This window comes from Coregonus lavaretus (assembly GCF_964263955.1).
Source record: "Coregonus lavaretus genome assembly, contig: HAP1_SCAFFOLD_1250, whole genome shotgun sequence".
In the NCBI taxonomy this organism is placed as follows: Eukaryota; Metazoa; Chordata; class Actinopteri; order Salmoniformes; family Salmonidae; genus Coregonus; species Coregonus lavaretus.
Window position 1 is genome coordinate 42787 of NW_028166428.1, and position 15833 is coordinate 58619.

Here is a 15833-nt window from a genome sequence, read left to right on the forward strand (position 1 = left end):
AATTTAAAAAACATTAAATAACATGTCTTTACTATTAGGCACATAAAAAAAATGACTGTGTATTACCATATAATAACATGGTCATTCTGTCCTTCATAGTATGATCTTTCAGTTAGACTGACAATTGCAATGAAAAGTTAGAGTTTTCAAATGCCTTCAGGGAACTAGAAGGATAAGAATACTTTGTCCATTTTCTTTCAGAAACGGAATCAGGCCATTTCAAGATTGATTTTCAAATGCTCTCGTCCTGTGTCAAAGATACCATTTTGGTACAATGCTGCTCCCATGTGGTCAAAAACACGGCAGGCAGACAGTGGTCACATGGGGCCAACCGATTTCACTAAGATGGGCAAAAACATTTCCCAGTAACATTCCACTGATAACACCTGGGCTCAAAGATGATTTGAGTGCACAATTCTGATAAAACAAATACCAAAAAAATTCATTTGAAAATAGAGCAATTCGTTTTGCCAGCATCTTTACTGAACTTTTCACTTTGGCTAGACTGGTTACCAGAAAAACATCTACAGAATCAACATTTCTCCTCTTGTTTTAACTTGACACATTTGAAGTTGACACAACACATTTTAACTTAAATCTTAACGTGTGGTTAAATTGGAGCTTTCGGTGAAGGGGACGTTAAGACGTCAGTGCACTGAGGCTCACAGAATGGTCCAAAGCGGCCATACACGTCCCTGGCACAGACTGCAAAGTAGTACTTGGAGCCAGAGACAAACTGTGTGAGTGTACAGGCCATGGGCAGGGCCAAGGCCTTCACCTCCCCTATCTTCTTCCAGAGTAGTGGGGTTGTGCCGGGGGCGGCGTGGCCAGAGTGGTCCTGGTGGTAGGCATATAGGTGGTAGCTGTCCACGGCAGCACAGCTCTGGTCTACCTCAGTCATAGACCAGGAGAGCACGATGCCGTCATTCTGGCTCGGAACCCGGGTTATTTTGAGCAGAGGCTGCTGTGGAGGGCTGGTGCTGGACGCCTCTAGGGGCAGGCTGATAGTTTGAGGTGGGACAGGCAAAGGGGGAAGGGGAGAGGGCTGGAGGCAAGGTGTGGAAGATGAAGAAGTGGTTGTTACTGAGGCAACACTTTTAGATGGCGAGCCCTGAAAGATGAATTTTAACAAAATTGTACTACTTTCACATTAATTTGCTATGTTTACTCTCTTTGGTTGATTATAGGCAAATATGTAATTTTCTTCCAATTGGCAAACGTCATTCTGGAACATGCAGTATTCCATGTATTGAAAGACAAAGTTGCTCTGCTTTCAAACATTTGGTAGTCTCACCTGCAGGGGGCAATGATGAACAGTGTGTGGAGATCCAACGGCTGAAGTCTGACCAAGAGATGACCTCACTGAAACACAGCAATAAACTAAAGATAAAAACAATCTGGGTATTCTACTGCCAACATAACCACAGACAGTGTTGGCACAAGACACCACTTACCGGCCTGTGTTCCGACTGAAGTGGAGGTGGCTGTTTGCTGTGTGGCTGTGGTTCGCTGACACGCTGTTGAAGGCGAGGGTGAGGCCTTCAAAGCCATCGGAGCTTTCAGCACTCCAGTAACTGCATACAACACATGGGGACTACTCAGGGAGATGTAGTGCACTAGTCACTATGTACAACCCACTGCATGTCTGGCCCCTATAATATCATAAATACTGGTCACCAAAAGGAAGAAGGAAGGAAGGGAATATCAATCTTACCTTGAACATCATCATCATCCTCCTCCTCTGTCAGGTCTATGAATGCTTCAGATTTGGCAGGGTGAGATGCCTGTGTGGAGTCTGAAGGAGGGTTTGTAGCTTGACTACCTACATAGCAGAGTGTAGGAAAACACAGCTTCTCAGTTTAAATGACACAGAATCCGGACAAAAACAAACTCTTTACATTTACTCTTCCAAGATGACAAGCCAAACATCTGAGGTGTAAGCTAACCTGTTTTTGCAGGCACCTGTGGTACAAGGGCAGCTAGTTGTGCCGGGGCAGCTAGTTGCGCTGGGGCAGCTGGATGCACAGAGGCATCTGGTCGCACAGAGGGTTGAGTGCCTGTGGTGGCTGGCATTGAGAATCTTGGTAAGGATGTAGTTGAAGTGGAGTTCGCAACAGACACAAGCCGAATGGACTCACAGACGGAGACAGACACACCTGAGCTGGGCCTGCTGACTGTCCCAGTGGCTCCAGGGTGGGCGTCATTGGGTGTGGCACAGAGTGTGGTTGTGGCCATGGTTGTGGCCCTGCATGTGGGTGTGGTTATGGTTGTGGTCCTGGGTGTGGGTGGGGTTATGGTTGTGGTCCTGGGTGTGGGTGTGGTTGTGGCCCTGGTTATGGTTGTGGTCCTGGGTGTGGTTATGGTTGTGGCCCTGGGTGTGGTTGTGGCCCTGGGTGTGGTTGTGGTTGTGGTCCTGGGTGTGGTTATGGTTGTGGCCCTGGGTGTGGTTATGGTTGAGGCCCTGGGTGTGGTTATGGTTGTGGCCCTGGGTGTGGTTATGGTTGTGGCCCTGGGTGTGGTTGTGGCCATGGTTGTGGTTGTGGCCCTGCGTGTGGGTGTGGTTATGGTTGTGGCCCTGGGTGTGGTTGTGGTTATGGCCCTGGGTGTGGTTGTGGTTATGGCCCTGGGTGTGGTTGTGGTTATGGCCCTGGGTGTGGTTGTGGCCATGTGAGAGGTTGTGGCAGCTGGTGTGTCAGTGGGTGTAGTCATGGTTGTGGGTGTGGGTGTATTTGTGGGTGTGGCAGCGAAATGAGATAAGAGGGTGGCTGCGGAGGGGGGCTTGGGAGCAGCAGGGGTGTAGGGAGTAGTCCTCTGCAGGATGAAGGCAGCGGTGGGTGTCATGGTGGAACTCGTCATGGCGGTAAGTGCGGACACTGGGATTAGCTGGGAGTTGGTTTGGTTGGTAAGGATGGCTGTCCCTCCACCAGGCAGCTGTATGAGGAATGGCTGGAGAGAGAAGGCAGACTGACCTGGTGCTGGGGTAACACAGGTGCTCAGCATCAAGGTTTGGGACGTGGGTTGAGATCCAGTTGAGGATGTGGAAGAGGGGGAAGGTAGCAAGGGGGCTTGTGGAACAGAAATAAATGGAGATTTAAAAAGTGAAGATAGACTATATAAAAAACATAATATCAGGTGGTTAAAGAAAACACACAGATTAAGATAAGGAGAAACCTGCCAACAGACTAACTCCCTCCTGCTTACCTGTGGGTACAGAAGTAGGGGTTTGACTGCTCTGATCATTACGTACAGGAGTAGGGGTTTGACTGCTCTGATCAATACGCTTTGGATCCTGTGTGTTGTTCCCCATTGTTCTGTTTACAAGGAGAGGAGAGGAAAGTGAGTACAGGCAGAGGAGTCAGGAAGCTGATCAAAAGGTTGCTCAGTGGAGAATGATGGTGAACACAAACATAAGTGGATGCTGAGAGATACAGTATGACATCACTGTGCATCCAATCAATTGCTTTTATCCCAGATAACTCTTAATGACAAATTGATTATTCGTTGTCAATGCACCTACTGCTTTGGGCTACCCTCTGGTGAAACATTTTTCCCTCTGATTAATTGGGACACGCTGCTACACTTCAAACCATTGACTTACCTCAGGCCGAGAATTGCTGATCCTGCTGAGGTGGTTGCTGTGGCATAAGTAGAGGTAGGTGGCAATGGTACCTGATGAATATAGGGAAGAGCACTTTGTATGGAGTTCCAATGGTACCATCAACCTTTCAAAAAGGCAAGTTCCCTCTGAAATCACAGTCATCATTGAAAGATCAATTTCCTCCATTTTCACTCACCTCTGGAGGTTTCTTGGCATTCTCCCTGGCCTGGTTGGCAGTTCCAACTTTCTTGGAAAGTCGGGCAATCTTTGCCTGAAAGGGCACACGTGGAGCATGGATTGGCTTGTCTAATGGGCAATACATTCCAATGTCTTTATCCTTGATTACACTGTTTGTGTTTTATTTACATTTTTTTTACATTTTAGTAATTTAGCAGACGCTCTTATCCAGAGCGACTTACAGTTAGTGAGTGCATACATTTTTCATACTGGCCTCCCGTGGGAATCGAACCCACAACCCTGGCGCTGCAAGCGCCATGCTCTACCAACTGAGCTACAGGAGGCCCATATTTACCATCCTTTGACAACTAACCTGCAGGCTGTTGAGGGCACTCGGGTGTTTTTCTATTTTGTCCACTCTGTCTCTGAGCCCCTGAAGACTCTTGTCAAACAGTGTGAGCTGCAGAACACGCAACTGCTCCTCAACAAGATGCTGCACCACCTACAGAGGAGAGGGAGGGGAGAGGGATTTTAATGGGCAAGTGAGGAAAAATAAAGATGGAAGGTTATTTTATTTGTTTAAACTTGAAACCAGTCCAACTGAGATTTTTTAAATAAATAACACTCAAAAAAACAAGAAGGTAGCACCATAAAAATAAAAAATTAATACTTGTCAGAAAAAGGTCTTAAAATAGCAAAAATATGCCATGCAACTCAGGATACATGATTACAATTTGGGAATTGAGATGTGGTTTCTTTAAATAAAAAAGAAAACACCTTTCATTTGAGGACCAACCTTCTTCAGCTTGTGTTGCCTTTCAGCGCTCCCACTGATCTTCAGTTCCACATGAGCCTCCAGCTCTTCACAGTCTACTCTGGGCTTCTTGTGATGCCTCTCCACCACTTCCACATCTCTTTCTCCCTGCTTTTGGCCGCCATCCTCTGAGTCTCCAGACAGGGATCGTTTCCTCTGTAGAGCAGCACCCTCCTCTTCTTGTTTAGAGAGAACACAAAACATTACAGTATCATCTATCAAAACACCGCTGTTATCAAAGCTAACATCTTGAAAATATATATCTCTCCGCTAGCTAACAGGCCAATTGAAGTCAACCTAGCAAACATATTAACTGAACTTGACATAATCACTTCGGTGCTTCAGTTGGTATTGGAAAGGACTATAGGATTACCTTCATCAATCTGAAGGGGCATCGGTGATGAAGGGGATGGACAGTCAACTGGAGCACCACTTTCAAATTGTTCTTGCTTCTCCATGTTAACCTCAACTTTTCCCACCCCTCCTTCTTCACTTTCCCTCTGTTCTTTCTCTTTCTCATATTTTTCTCTCTCATCCTGGACATCGTCATCATCACTAAGCACCAGGAATCCTGGCCTGACATCCTGGTCTGACTCTACCGTGTATGATGGGGAGAGGGAGGGGGAAGAGACAGACTCTACAGCCGTGTTGGGGGACAGGAGGAGGGAGGAGGCAGGGTTCAATATGGGCATTGTGTCCTGAGTGGTACCTGGTACCAGGTCTATTTCCATATCATCAACCTCCTTCTCCCTTACCGCTTCTGTTTTCTCTGAACTCACAGGAGAGGCAGGGATAACATCCTCCTTGGAATCTTTATCCCCCTTCATCACGCCATTCATTTTGTCTTCTACCTCGAGGCTGGGTAATGTAGCCTCCTTGTTCCCCTCTCCTTCATCTTCCTGAACATCTTTTACATCAGAGTGTATGTTCTGTGATGAAGGAACCAGTAATGCAGAGGTTGATGGTTCCTCAGAGGTCTCAGTGGTTAGGGATGTGGCTGTCAGGGAGGAAGGGGCAGGAGTGGTGGTATGTGTAGTTCTATGTGTTTCTTTATCTACTTCCATGGACACATCTTCAGATTGCTTCCCATTTACCATTGCTGGCTGAGGTGGGGATGGGATAGAACATAGAGAGGAAAGAGTGGTGTGAAGGGATTCCAGTTGCCGTCGATCACTGACTTTCATAGTCTTTTTTGCTCTGAAGATTTTCCTCAGGGGTTCCTCTGCGACAGCAACATCCATGTTTGACCTGAAAGGTGGTGGAGAAGAGAGCAAAAGAATGTCAATCATGTACAAGTTTGTTTTTGTTTTACTATACTTAATTGCAATGCATTTGATTCAAATAGAAGTGGGAGCACAGACTTTCCCTGTACTGTCGTGGTCAAAAGTTTTAAGAATGACACAAATACTCATTTTCACAAAATCTGCTGCCTCAGTTTTGATGATGGCAATTTGCATATACTCCAGAATGTCATGAAGAGTGATCAGATGAATTGCAATTAATTGCAAAGTCCCTCTTTGCCATGAAAATGAACTTAATCCCCAAAAAACATTTCCACTGCATTTCAGCCCTGCCACAAAAGGACCAGCTGCCATCATGTCAGTGATTCATCCCGTTAACACAGGTGAGAGTGTTGACGAGGACAAGGCTGGAGATCACTCTGTCATGCTGATTGAGTTAGAATAACAGACTGGAAGCTTTAAAAGGAGGGTGGTGCTTGAAATCATTGTTCTTCCTCTGTTAACCATGGTTACCTGCAAGGAAACACATGCTGTCATCATTGCTTTGCACAAAAAGGCCTATTGCTGCTAGTAAGATTGCACCTAAATCAAACATTTATCAGATCATCAAGAACTTCAAGGAGAGAGGTTCAATTGCTGTGAAGAAGGCGTCAGGGCGCCCAAGAAAGTCCAACAAGCGCCAGGACCGTCTCCTAAAGTTGATTCAGCTGCGGGATCGGGGCACCACCAGTGCAGAGCTTGCTCAGGAATGGCAGCAGGCAGGTGTGAGTGCATCTGCACGCACAGTGAGGCGAAGACTTTTGGAGGATGGCCTGGTGTCAAGAAGGGCAGCAAAGAAGCCACTTCTCTCCAGGAAAAACATCAGGGACAGACTGATATTCTGCAAAAGGTACAGGGATTGGACAGCTGAGGACTGGGGTAAAGTCATTTTCTCTGATGAATCCCCTTTCCGATTGTTTGGGGCATCCGGAAAACACCTTGTCCGGAGAAGACAAGGTGAGCGCTACCATCAGTCCTGTGTCATGCCAACAGTAAAGCATCCTGAGACCATTCATGTGTGGGGTTGCATCTCAGCCAAGGGAGTGGGCTCACTCACAATTTTGCCTAAGAACACAGCAATGAATAAAGAATGGTACCAACACATCCTCCGAGAGCAACTTCTCCCAACCATCCAAGAACAGTTTGGTGACGACCAATGCCTTTTCCAGCATGATGGAGCACCTTGCCATAAGGCAAAAGTGATAACTAAGTGGCTCGGGGAACAAAACATCTACATTTTGGGTCCATGGCCAGGAAACTCCCCAGACCTTAATCCTATTGAGAACTTGTGGTCAATCCTCAAGAAGCGAGCGGACAAACAAAAACCCACAAATTCTGACAAACTCCAAGCATTGATTATGCAAGAATGGGCTGCCATCAGTCAGGATGTGGCCCAGAAGTTAATTGACAGCATGCCAGGGCGGATTGCAGAGGTCTTGAAAAAGAAGGATTACTTTATCCTATCCCAGGTATTCCTTAAAGAGGTGGGGTTTCAAATGTCTCCGGAAGGTGGTGAGCGACTCCGCTGTGTGTGTGGGGGGGGGGTAGAAGGATTGCTTTATCCTATCCCAGGTATTCCTTAAAGAGGTGGGGTTTCAAATGTCTCCGGAAGGTGGTGAGTGACTCCGCTGTCCTGGCGTCGTGAGGGAGCTTGTTCCACCATTGGGGTGCCAGAGCAGCGAACAGTTTTGACTGGGCTGAGCGGGAGCTATGCTTCCGCAGAGGAAGGGGAGCCAGCAGGCCAGAGGTGGATGAACGCAATGCCCTCGTTTGGGTGTAGGGACTGATCAGAGCCCGAAGGTACAGAGGTGCCGTTCCCCTCGCTGCTCCAAAGGCAAGCACCATGGTCTTGTAACGGATGCGAGCTTCAACTGGAAGCCAGTGGAGTGTGCGGAGGAGGGGGGTGACGTGAGAGAACTTGGGAAGGTTGAACACCAGACGGGCTGCGGCATTCTGGATGAGTTGTAGGGGTTTAATGGCACATGCAGGGAGGCCAGCCAACAGCGAGTTGCAGTAATCCAGACGGGAGATGACAAGTGCCTGGATTAGGACCTGTGCCGCTTCCTGTGTAAGGCAGGGTCGTACTCTCCGAATGTTGTAGAGCATGAACCTGCAGGAGCGGGTCACCGCCTTGATGTTAGCGGAGAACGACAGGGTGTTGTCCAGGGTCACGCCAAGGCTCTTCGCACTCTGGGAGGAGGACACAACGGAGTTGTCAACCGTGATGGCGAGATCATGGAACGGGCAGTCCTTCCCCAGGAGGAAGAGCAGCTCCGTCTTGCCAGGGTTCAGCTTGAGGTGGTGATCCGTCATCCATACTGATATGTCTGCCAGACATGCAGAGATGCGATTCGCCACCTGGTTATCAGAAGGGGGAAAGGAGAAGATTAGTTGTGTATCGTCAGCGTAGCAATGATAGGAGAGGCCGTGTGAGGATATGACAGAGCCAAGTGACTTGGTGTATAGGGAGAAAAGGAGAGGGCCTAGAACTGAGCCCTGGGGGACACCAGTGGTGAGAGCACGTGGTGCGGAGACAGCTTCTCGCCACTTGGTAGGAGCGACCGGTCAGGTAGGACGCAATCCAGGAGTGAGCCGCGCCGGAGATGCCCAGCTCGGAGAGGGTGGAGAGGAGGATCTGATGGTTCACAGTATCAAAGGCAGCAGACAGGTCTAGAAGGACAAGAGCAGAGGAGAGAGTTAGCTTTAGCAGTGCGGAGAGTCTCCGTGACACAGAGAAGAGCAGTCTCAGTTGAATGACCAGTCCTGAAACCTGATTGGTTTGGATCAAGAAGGTCATTCTGAGAGAGATAGCAAGAGAGTTGGCTAAAGACGGCACGCTCAATAGTTTTGGAAAGAAAAGAAAGAAGGGATACTGGTCTGTAGTTGTTGACATCAGTGGGGTCGAGTGTTGGTTTTTTGAGAAGGGGAGCAACTCTCGCTCTCTTGAAGACGGAAGGGACATGGCCAGCGGTCAAGGATGAGTTGATCAGCGAGGTGAGGTAGGGGAGAAGGTCACCGGAGATGGTCTGGAGAAGGGAGGAGGGGATGGGGTCAAGCGGGCAGGTTGTTGGGCGGCCTGCAGTCACAAGTCGCAGGATTTTATCTGGAGAGAGAGGGGAGAAAGAAGTCAAAGCATAGGGTAGGGCAGTGTGAGCAGGACCAGCAGTGTCATTAGACTTAACAAACGAGGGGGGGGGAGGATTCAGGAGGGAGGAAAATGTGGCAAAGAGCTTCCTAGGGTTAGAGGCAGATGCTTGGAATTTAGAGTGGTAGAAGGTGGCCTTAGCAGCAGAAACAGATGAAGAAAATGTAGAGAGGAGGGAGTGAAAAGATGCCAGGTCGGCAGGGAGTTTAGTTTTCTTCCATTTCCGCTCCGCTGCCCGGAGCTCTGTTCTGTGAGCTCGCAATGAGTCATCAAGCCACGGAGCTGGAGGGGAGGACCGAGCCGGCCGGGAGGATAGGGGACACAGAGAGTCAAAGGATGCAGAAAGGGAGGAGAGGAGGGTTGAGGAGGCAGAATCAGGAGATTGGAGGGAGAAGGATTGAGCAGAGGGAAGAGATGATAGGATGGAAAGGAGAGAGTAGTGGGAGAGAGAGAGCGAAGGTTGCGGCGGCGCATAAACTTAATGTAATTGTCAATAAAAGCCTTTGACACTTATGGAATGCTTGTAAATATACTTCAGTATACCATAGTAACATCTGACAAAAATATCTCATAACACTGAAGCAGCGAACTTTGTGAAGACCAACACTTGTGTCATTCTCAAAACTTTTGACCACGACTGTACACACTTTTGTTGTCCAAGATAGTCCAAGATAGGACACACCCACATCATGCAGCCCCTCCTCCTCTTTACACCCTGTCAACTCTGATTGGTAGAGTGCAAAGCCTGCCTGGCAACACAAGCAGGTGATGCAGTGAGGGAATTCGAATATCTGGCCCCGGTGGGAGGTGTTTGCACCATGTGAAAAGTGATTGCATTTGTTTTGGAACTGGGCTGCCTCCTGGGCGTGAGCCAGGTGCCCTGCTCTGGCCGACGGCGAAGTCGGCTCAAAACAAAAAAGTGTGTTAAGCACGTGGAGTAATGAGTAGGATTCTGTTCACATGCAAAAGTGATTGATTTTGATAAAAACGCTTTATCTGCCTTCCCAATGAAAGCTAGTTTGAAAATTCTAACATATATTTTATGAAAAAGAGATGCATGTTTCTTAGTGATGCGCCATGCTGCTATGTTGACAGCATGAGCGTGCGGCGCAAATTACTGTTCGACTTGAGAATGGCGCTCCTCCCTTACCGCTTTTGACCTTTCATGTCACGGGCCATAGACCGTTGTACCGGACGCTGGTGATCATCAGGCGATTATCCAATTCTGAGAGTTTTTGTCAAATGTGTATTCATCTATTAACTAAATCTGTTGGATGTTTGTCTTTCATTCATTCTTTTCAAAATAGATCTGTATGAAATATCAGGGCTTGTCCATGTATGTCGTGTAAGAAATGCTATGTTAGTGCAAAACCTAGCAGCATTCACATAGACTGCTAGTTTCTCCAAGCAGCAAGGTGGAGAGAAGGTAGGATACAAGAACGCTCCCCTTCTACACTTGACTTAAACGCAATAGCCAACCTAGCCTGGAAACCCAATGTTGAATTTCATTGAAGCATGCACATGAAAATACACGCACGTGATTCATGCCTACTTGCCAGGCTCATGCTTACATTGTTCTGCGTATGCGTCAGGTGACAGAAATCTGAACACATTGATTTAATTATACTTTCCTGTGGATATTGTCTCACATTCCTACCTGCAAACAGACCAACCACACGGACAAACGGTAAAGTAAGTTAAAATATATTTTTATTCAACATTCTGGCTTGTAGAGGTCGTGAGAGGAAACTTTCCTGATCCAAACGCTCATTTATGCCTGACGTAGAATTCCATGGAATAAACCATCAGGTTTCCAGGCTATAGCCAACTAAGCGGTAAGTTCTGCTTATACTTACCACTGCCTCTCATTCATCAAAATAGGAATGAAAACAAATCAAACAATCAAGTAGCCTTGCATAGTGCCATGCCATCTTAGCCAACATTTAGGACAACTCTTAAAGCCAGTCTAAGATTTCCAGTGTTTTCAAGCAATAAAATAAACCCCATTGAGTTGAAAGAATCTGTAATGACATTAGTACAAGTTTTCAAATTATCTTTGAAAAAGTAATGTTCTCTCATGGAATGTCATTCCTTAAACTGCCCCATCATAGAAATCCAGTACTACCTGCAGCTGAAAATGTAATGGGATGCATTTGCTCCATGTAAAGAGTTTCCGTTTAGGAGGGTGAAGACTTTTTTCATACATTTCCCCCCAGAACCTAATTGAGCATTTGACGCAATTACATAAGATTTGTTCTGGGTTTCAGAGATTAGCTCCATGTGACCCCCCTCTTTGACAGTATGGGCCTGAATTTACTTGTCAAACCCAAGGGTGTGGGATAATCCTCCAATGATAACATTCATGGAGGATTCCCTTTGCAGTTGGATGAAATTCTATTTACCGCAGTTAGATTACCCTGTGAAAGGAGGCAATTAAATACACCTGTGGACATTCATTTAGACTAAGTATCAAGGGCTTGGCGAAGTACGACATTTGATTTTAGTTTCCCAGTGAAAAAAGTCCAGCAGATACTATCAATCTGCACACCTGAATTTAATTTCATTATACTAATTGATTACTCTTGATTTGTTGCACCAGGCGTTGGCTGAGCAAAGGAAGGAGTGGCCAACGTAGTCCTACAGGGTATGTCACAAAGCAGAATCAATAGGTTAGCCAGGTAACTGTAACAAACGGTCAGAAATATTTTTAATAAACCAAAAACAAACAGCGTTAAGTAAATTATGGATTATTGAGAATATTGAGTCGGTACCGTTTACATTTCAAGTCAATCTTTCTCAGCTAGCTAGTTAAGTCATTGATCCTGACATTACTTCTTAGAGGGCCATGGAGTGCACAGGCTTTTGTTCCAGCCCAGCAATCACTCAATGACACACTCCGGTGCCTCAAACAATTTGAAGTTGAGTATTGTGATATTTCAATTATGAAGTGGTATATTTCACACAATGGTTTGCTTTGCACTGGCAAAATAAGATATCTAATGCTAACATGTATAAGAAGACTGGCAGTAGGAATATTGCCCGTGAAATCAAGATGTGTAGGATCTGATGGCTTGGACACATATTGACGGACAGTGGCGGCTGTGCTGGAGTAGATGGGTCTCATGGGACAGGTAACGGACTGTGGCAAGACACTACAGCGGTAGAAGATAAGGACTAAGTAAATAATGTAAGTATATTTCATTGTCAAAATGCTGCGTTAACGGACCTACAATTGCTACATCAGTAAGGTATTTGAGAAGTCTGCAGATTCCTTCAATGGCCTCAACAATACACCATTTACATAAAATGATACATTCAGTGAAGTTTAGACTGAGATTAAAAAGTATCTTAATGCACTAACTCAGCGTTAAACACATATTTTAGAGGCCACTCACCCTTTACATCCAGTTTCAAAACAGCATCCTGCAGTGACCAGAACTTGCTAAATTGAATCAACAAACGCTAACTTGCACATAGGTTAGGTTATTAAATGACTATCTGCTTATCCTGTCTGCTGTTGTTTCACTGATTAGGAGTGAATCAAAAGCTGCTCATTCTTAGTATGTTCTAAACGTCACAGACCACAGCTAGCCTACTCAGTCCGTCAATTCTCTCCCTCGGTTTCCCTCCTCAAACAAAGCAGGAAGTGTGATGGGGCAGGGCTTAAAAAGAGGGAAGAAAATCCAGACAGAGGAAGGCGGGGCTATCATCTTTGGAGAAAGTGAGCTTCACTAGGCTCCTCCTACAAACTCTGATTCAAATAAAGATGCATTGTATGTTCAATATTCAAGCTTAAAATTAGAATCATTAAGATTCTGATGTCTTATTTTAGTAGTGAACCCAACCCTTAGGGCAGTTTTGTTTTAAGTGTAGGTGTATGAATGAACAGAATTCCACAACAAAGGTGTTTCAAGGCACTTTCAATGACTCCTATTCATGAAGAATGGTGCAGTCTACATTTTGTAGCTACTCTCCTGCTCTATGCTCATCATACAAAACAGTCCTCCATCTCAATCCATCCTGCCTTGTGCTTCAGGCATTCCCTCTCCTCCTTAGCGCACAGTGCTAAGGAGTAAAAAATGATTCTCCTGAATATTGTCCCCAGAATACTCATTACTAACTTGTGAGGAACTATACCCAGAGGGAAATAAACTAACACGATTCAAAACCATCTCCTATTGCTTCTGCATGTTTACTACAACTTTTTCTTACTGTTTGATTCATATTATAATATTTGTATGCATCCTGTAATGTATATTTTTCAGTCGATAGTTTAACACCAATAAGCCTACAGTACATCAACAGCCTAGGTTCTGCAACCTCATTATGCATGTCAAGCTTTTCAGTCAGCCATTTTGGCAGCTGTCAGAGAACCGAGTTTTAATTGATTAAATTAAGTGTTCTAGCTAGGTATCATGTCATTTTGAATGAGTTACTATAGGCTAAAACAAATATCTTACACAGCAACAATCTCCACAACATTATGTCTCAATTGGAATTACTTATCTTGGACATCAAGTGAGAACTATTTTTTTTATTTTTTTTGTCATTTTCTGCTCGTTGCCCATTCAAATATAGGCAATCAAGCTATGAATGAGGGATAGGGCAATTGAGATTCCAATAAAGTAGGCTATTGGCCAGACAGCTAGCTAGGTAGGTCTGGCCGGCCAGACAGGTAGGTAGGTCCGGCCGGCCTGTCAGAAATGGTAGTTCCGACCGACCAGGTAGGTAGGTCCGTCCAGCCAGCCAGACTGGTAAGTCCGGCTGGACAGGTAGGTAGGTCTGGCTGGACAGGTAGGTAGGTCCGGCCGCATGGCCGGCCAGATGGGTAGGTAGGTCCGGCCGGATACAGTGCATTCGTAAAGTATTCAGACTCCTTGACTTCTTCCACATTGTATTACGTTACAGCCTTATTCTAAAATGGATTAAATAACATGTTTCACTCATCAATCTACACACATACCCCATAATGACAAAATGAAACGTTTTTTTTAGAAATGCCTTATTTATGTAAGTATTCAGATCCTTTGCTATGAGACTTGAAATTGAGCTCCGGTGCATCCTGTTTCCATTGATCATCCTTGAGATGTTTCTACAACTTGATTGGAGTCCACCTGTGGTAAATTCAATTGATTGGACATGATTTGGAAAGGCACACACCAGTCTATATAAGGTCCCACTGTTGACAGTGCATGTCAGAGCAAAAACCAAGCCATGAGGTCGAAGGAATTGTCCGTAGAGGTCCAAGACAGGATTTTGTCGAGGCACAGATCTGGGGAAGGGTACCAAAACATTTCTGCAGCATTGAAGGTCCCCAAGAACACAATGGCCTCCATCATTCTTAAATGGAAGAAGTTGGGAACCACCAAGACTCTTCCTAGAGCTGGCCGCCCGGGCCAAACTGAGCAATCGGGGAGGAGAAGGGCCTTGGTCAGCGAGGTGACCAAGAACCCGATGGTCACTCTGACAGAGCTACAGAGTTCCTCTGTGGAGATGGGAGAACCTTCCAGAAGGACAACCATCTCTGCAGCACTCCACCAATCAGGCCCATATGGTAGAGTGGCCAGACGGAAGCCACTCCTTAGTAAAAGGCCCATGACAGCCCGCTTGGAGTTTGCCAAAAGGCGCCTAAAGGACTTTTAGACCATGAGAAACCGGATTCTCTGGTCTGATGAAACCAAGATTGAACTCTTTGGCCTGAATGCCAAGCGTCATGTCTGGAGGAACCTGGCACCATCCCTATGGTGAAGCATGGTGGTGGCAGCATCATGCTGTGGGGATGATGCGGCAGGGACTGGGAGACTAGTCAGGATCGAGGGAAAGATGAACGGAGCAAAGTACAGAGAGATCCTTGATGAAAACCTGCTCCAGTGCGCTCAGGACCTCCGACTGGGGTGAAGGTTCACCTTCCAACAGGACAACGACCCTAAGCACACAGCCAAGACGACGCAGGAGTGGCTTTGGGACAAGCCTCTGAATGTCCTTGATAGGCCCAGCCAGAGCCCGGACTTGAACCCGATCGAACATCTCTGGAGAGACCTGAAAATAGCTGTGCAGCGACGCTCCCCATTCAACCTATCAGAGCTGGAGAGGATCTGCAGAGAAGAATGGGAGAAACTCCCCAAATACAGGTGTGCCAAGCTTGTAGCGTCATACCCAAGAAGACTCGAGGCTGTAATCGCTGCCAAAGGTGCTTCAACAAAGTACTGAGTAAAGGGTCTGAATACTTATGTAAATGTGATATACATATACATTATGGGCTATTGTGTGTAGATTGATGAGGGGGGGGGAACAATTTAATCAATTTTAGAATAAGGCTGTAACATAACAAAATGTGGAAAAAGTCAAGGGGTCTAAATACTTTCCAAATGCACTGTATATTCTCGGGATGGAACACACAATATTCTACCCTTATGGTGACTGAAGGAATTGGCTGACAAAATCTATCGCTAGTAGACTGTAATCTAGTCTGTCAAAAAGGTGGGCCTACCGCTTATTTACTGAATAGGAAGAAATAGGCTCCAACACAAAGACCTCTTGTTAGTAGCCTAAAGTCAAAATAAAATGTAAGACTGTTTAAAGGAATTAGACCTTCTCGAATTAGCCTATTTTCAGCACCCATGCGCTGTCCATCTCTGCAGCTGCCGCTTCATAGTTATGTAAATTAGTCTAATATGGCTTATTGTGAGGTCAATAACGCCGATAAATAGCTTCATTATGCGCATTGATTATAGCCGTAGCAATCTTAACTCTGGTCCTCCTTCTCATCTTCATGCTCTCCCTCTCAAACTGAACAGGACATCAGTAGGCCTAGTCCGC

The 15833-nt window shown here is 46.0% G+C and overlaps 1 protein-coding gene across 1 annotated transcript; it reads right to left on the reverse strand.

Moving 5' to 3' along the window:
• Nucleotides 1-234: 234 nt before the first annotated feature.
• Nucleotides 235-12650, reverse strand: LOC311114733 (activating transcription factor 7-interacting protein 1-like). Its single transcript, XM_084189970.1, has 12 exons — nucleotides 12410-12650; nucleotides 4963-5837; nucleotides 4572-4768; nucleotides 4149-4277; nucleotides 3795-3869; nucleotides 3599-3669; nucleotides 3202-3311; nucleotides 1947-3065; nucleotides 1715-1822; nucleotides 1455-1574; nucleotides 1295-1362; nucleotides 235-1045 (listed from the first exon to the last, which is right to left on the reverse strand). The coding sequence occupies exons 2-12, from the start codon at nucleotides 5828-5830 to the stop codon at nucleotides 611-613; spliced, it is 3300 nt and encodes a 1099-aa protein (XP_084046096.1). The 5' UTR covers nucleotides 5831-5837; nucleotides 12410-12650; the 3' UTR covers nucleotides 235-610.
• Nucleotides 12651-15833: the final 3183 nt, after the last annotated feature.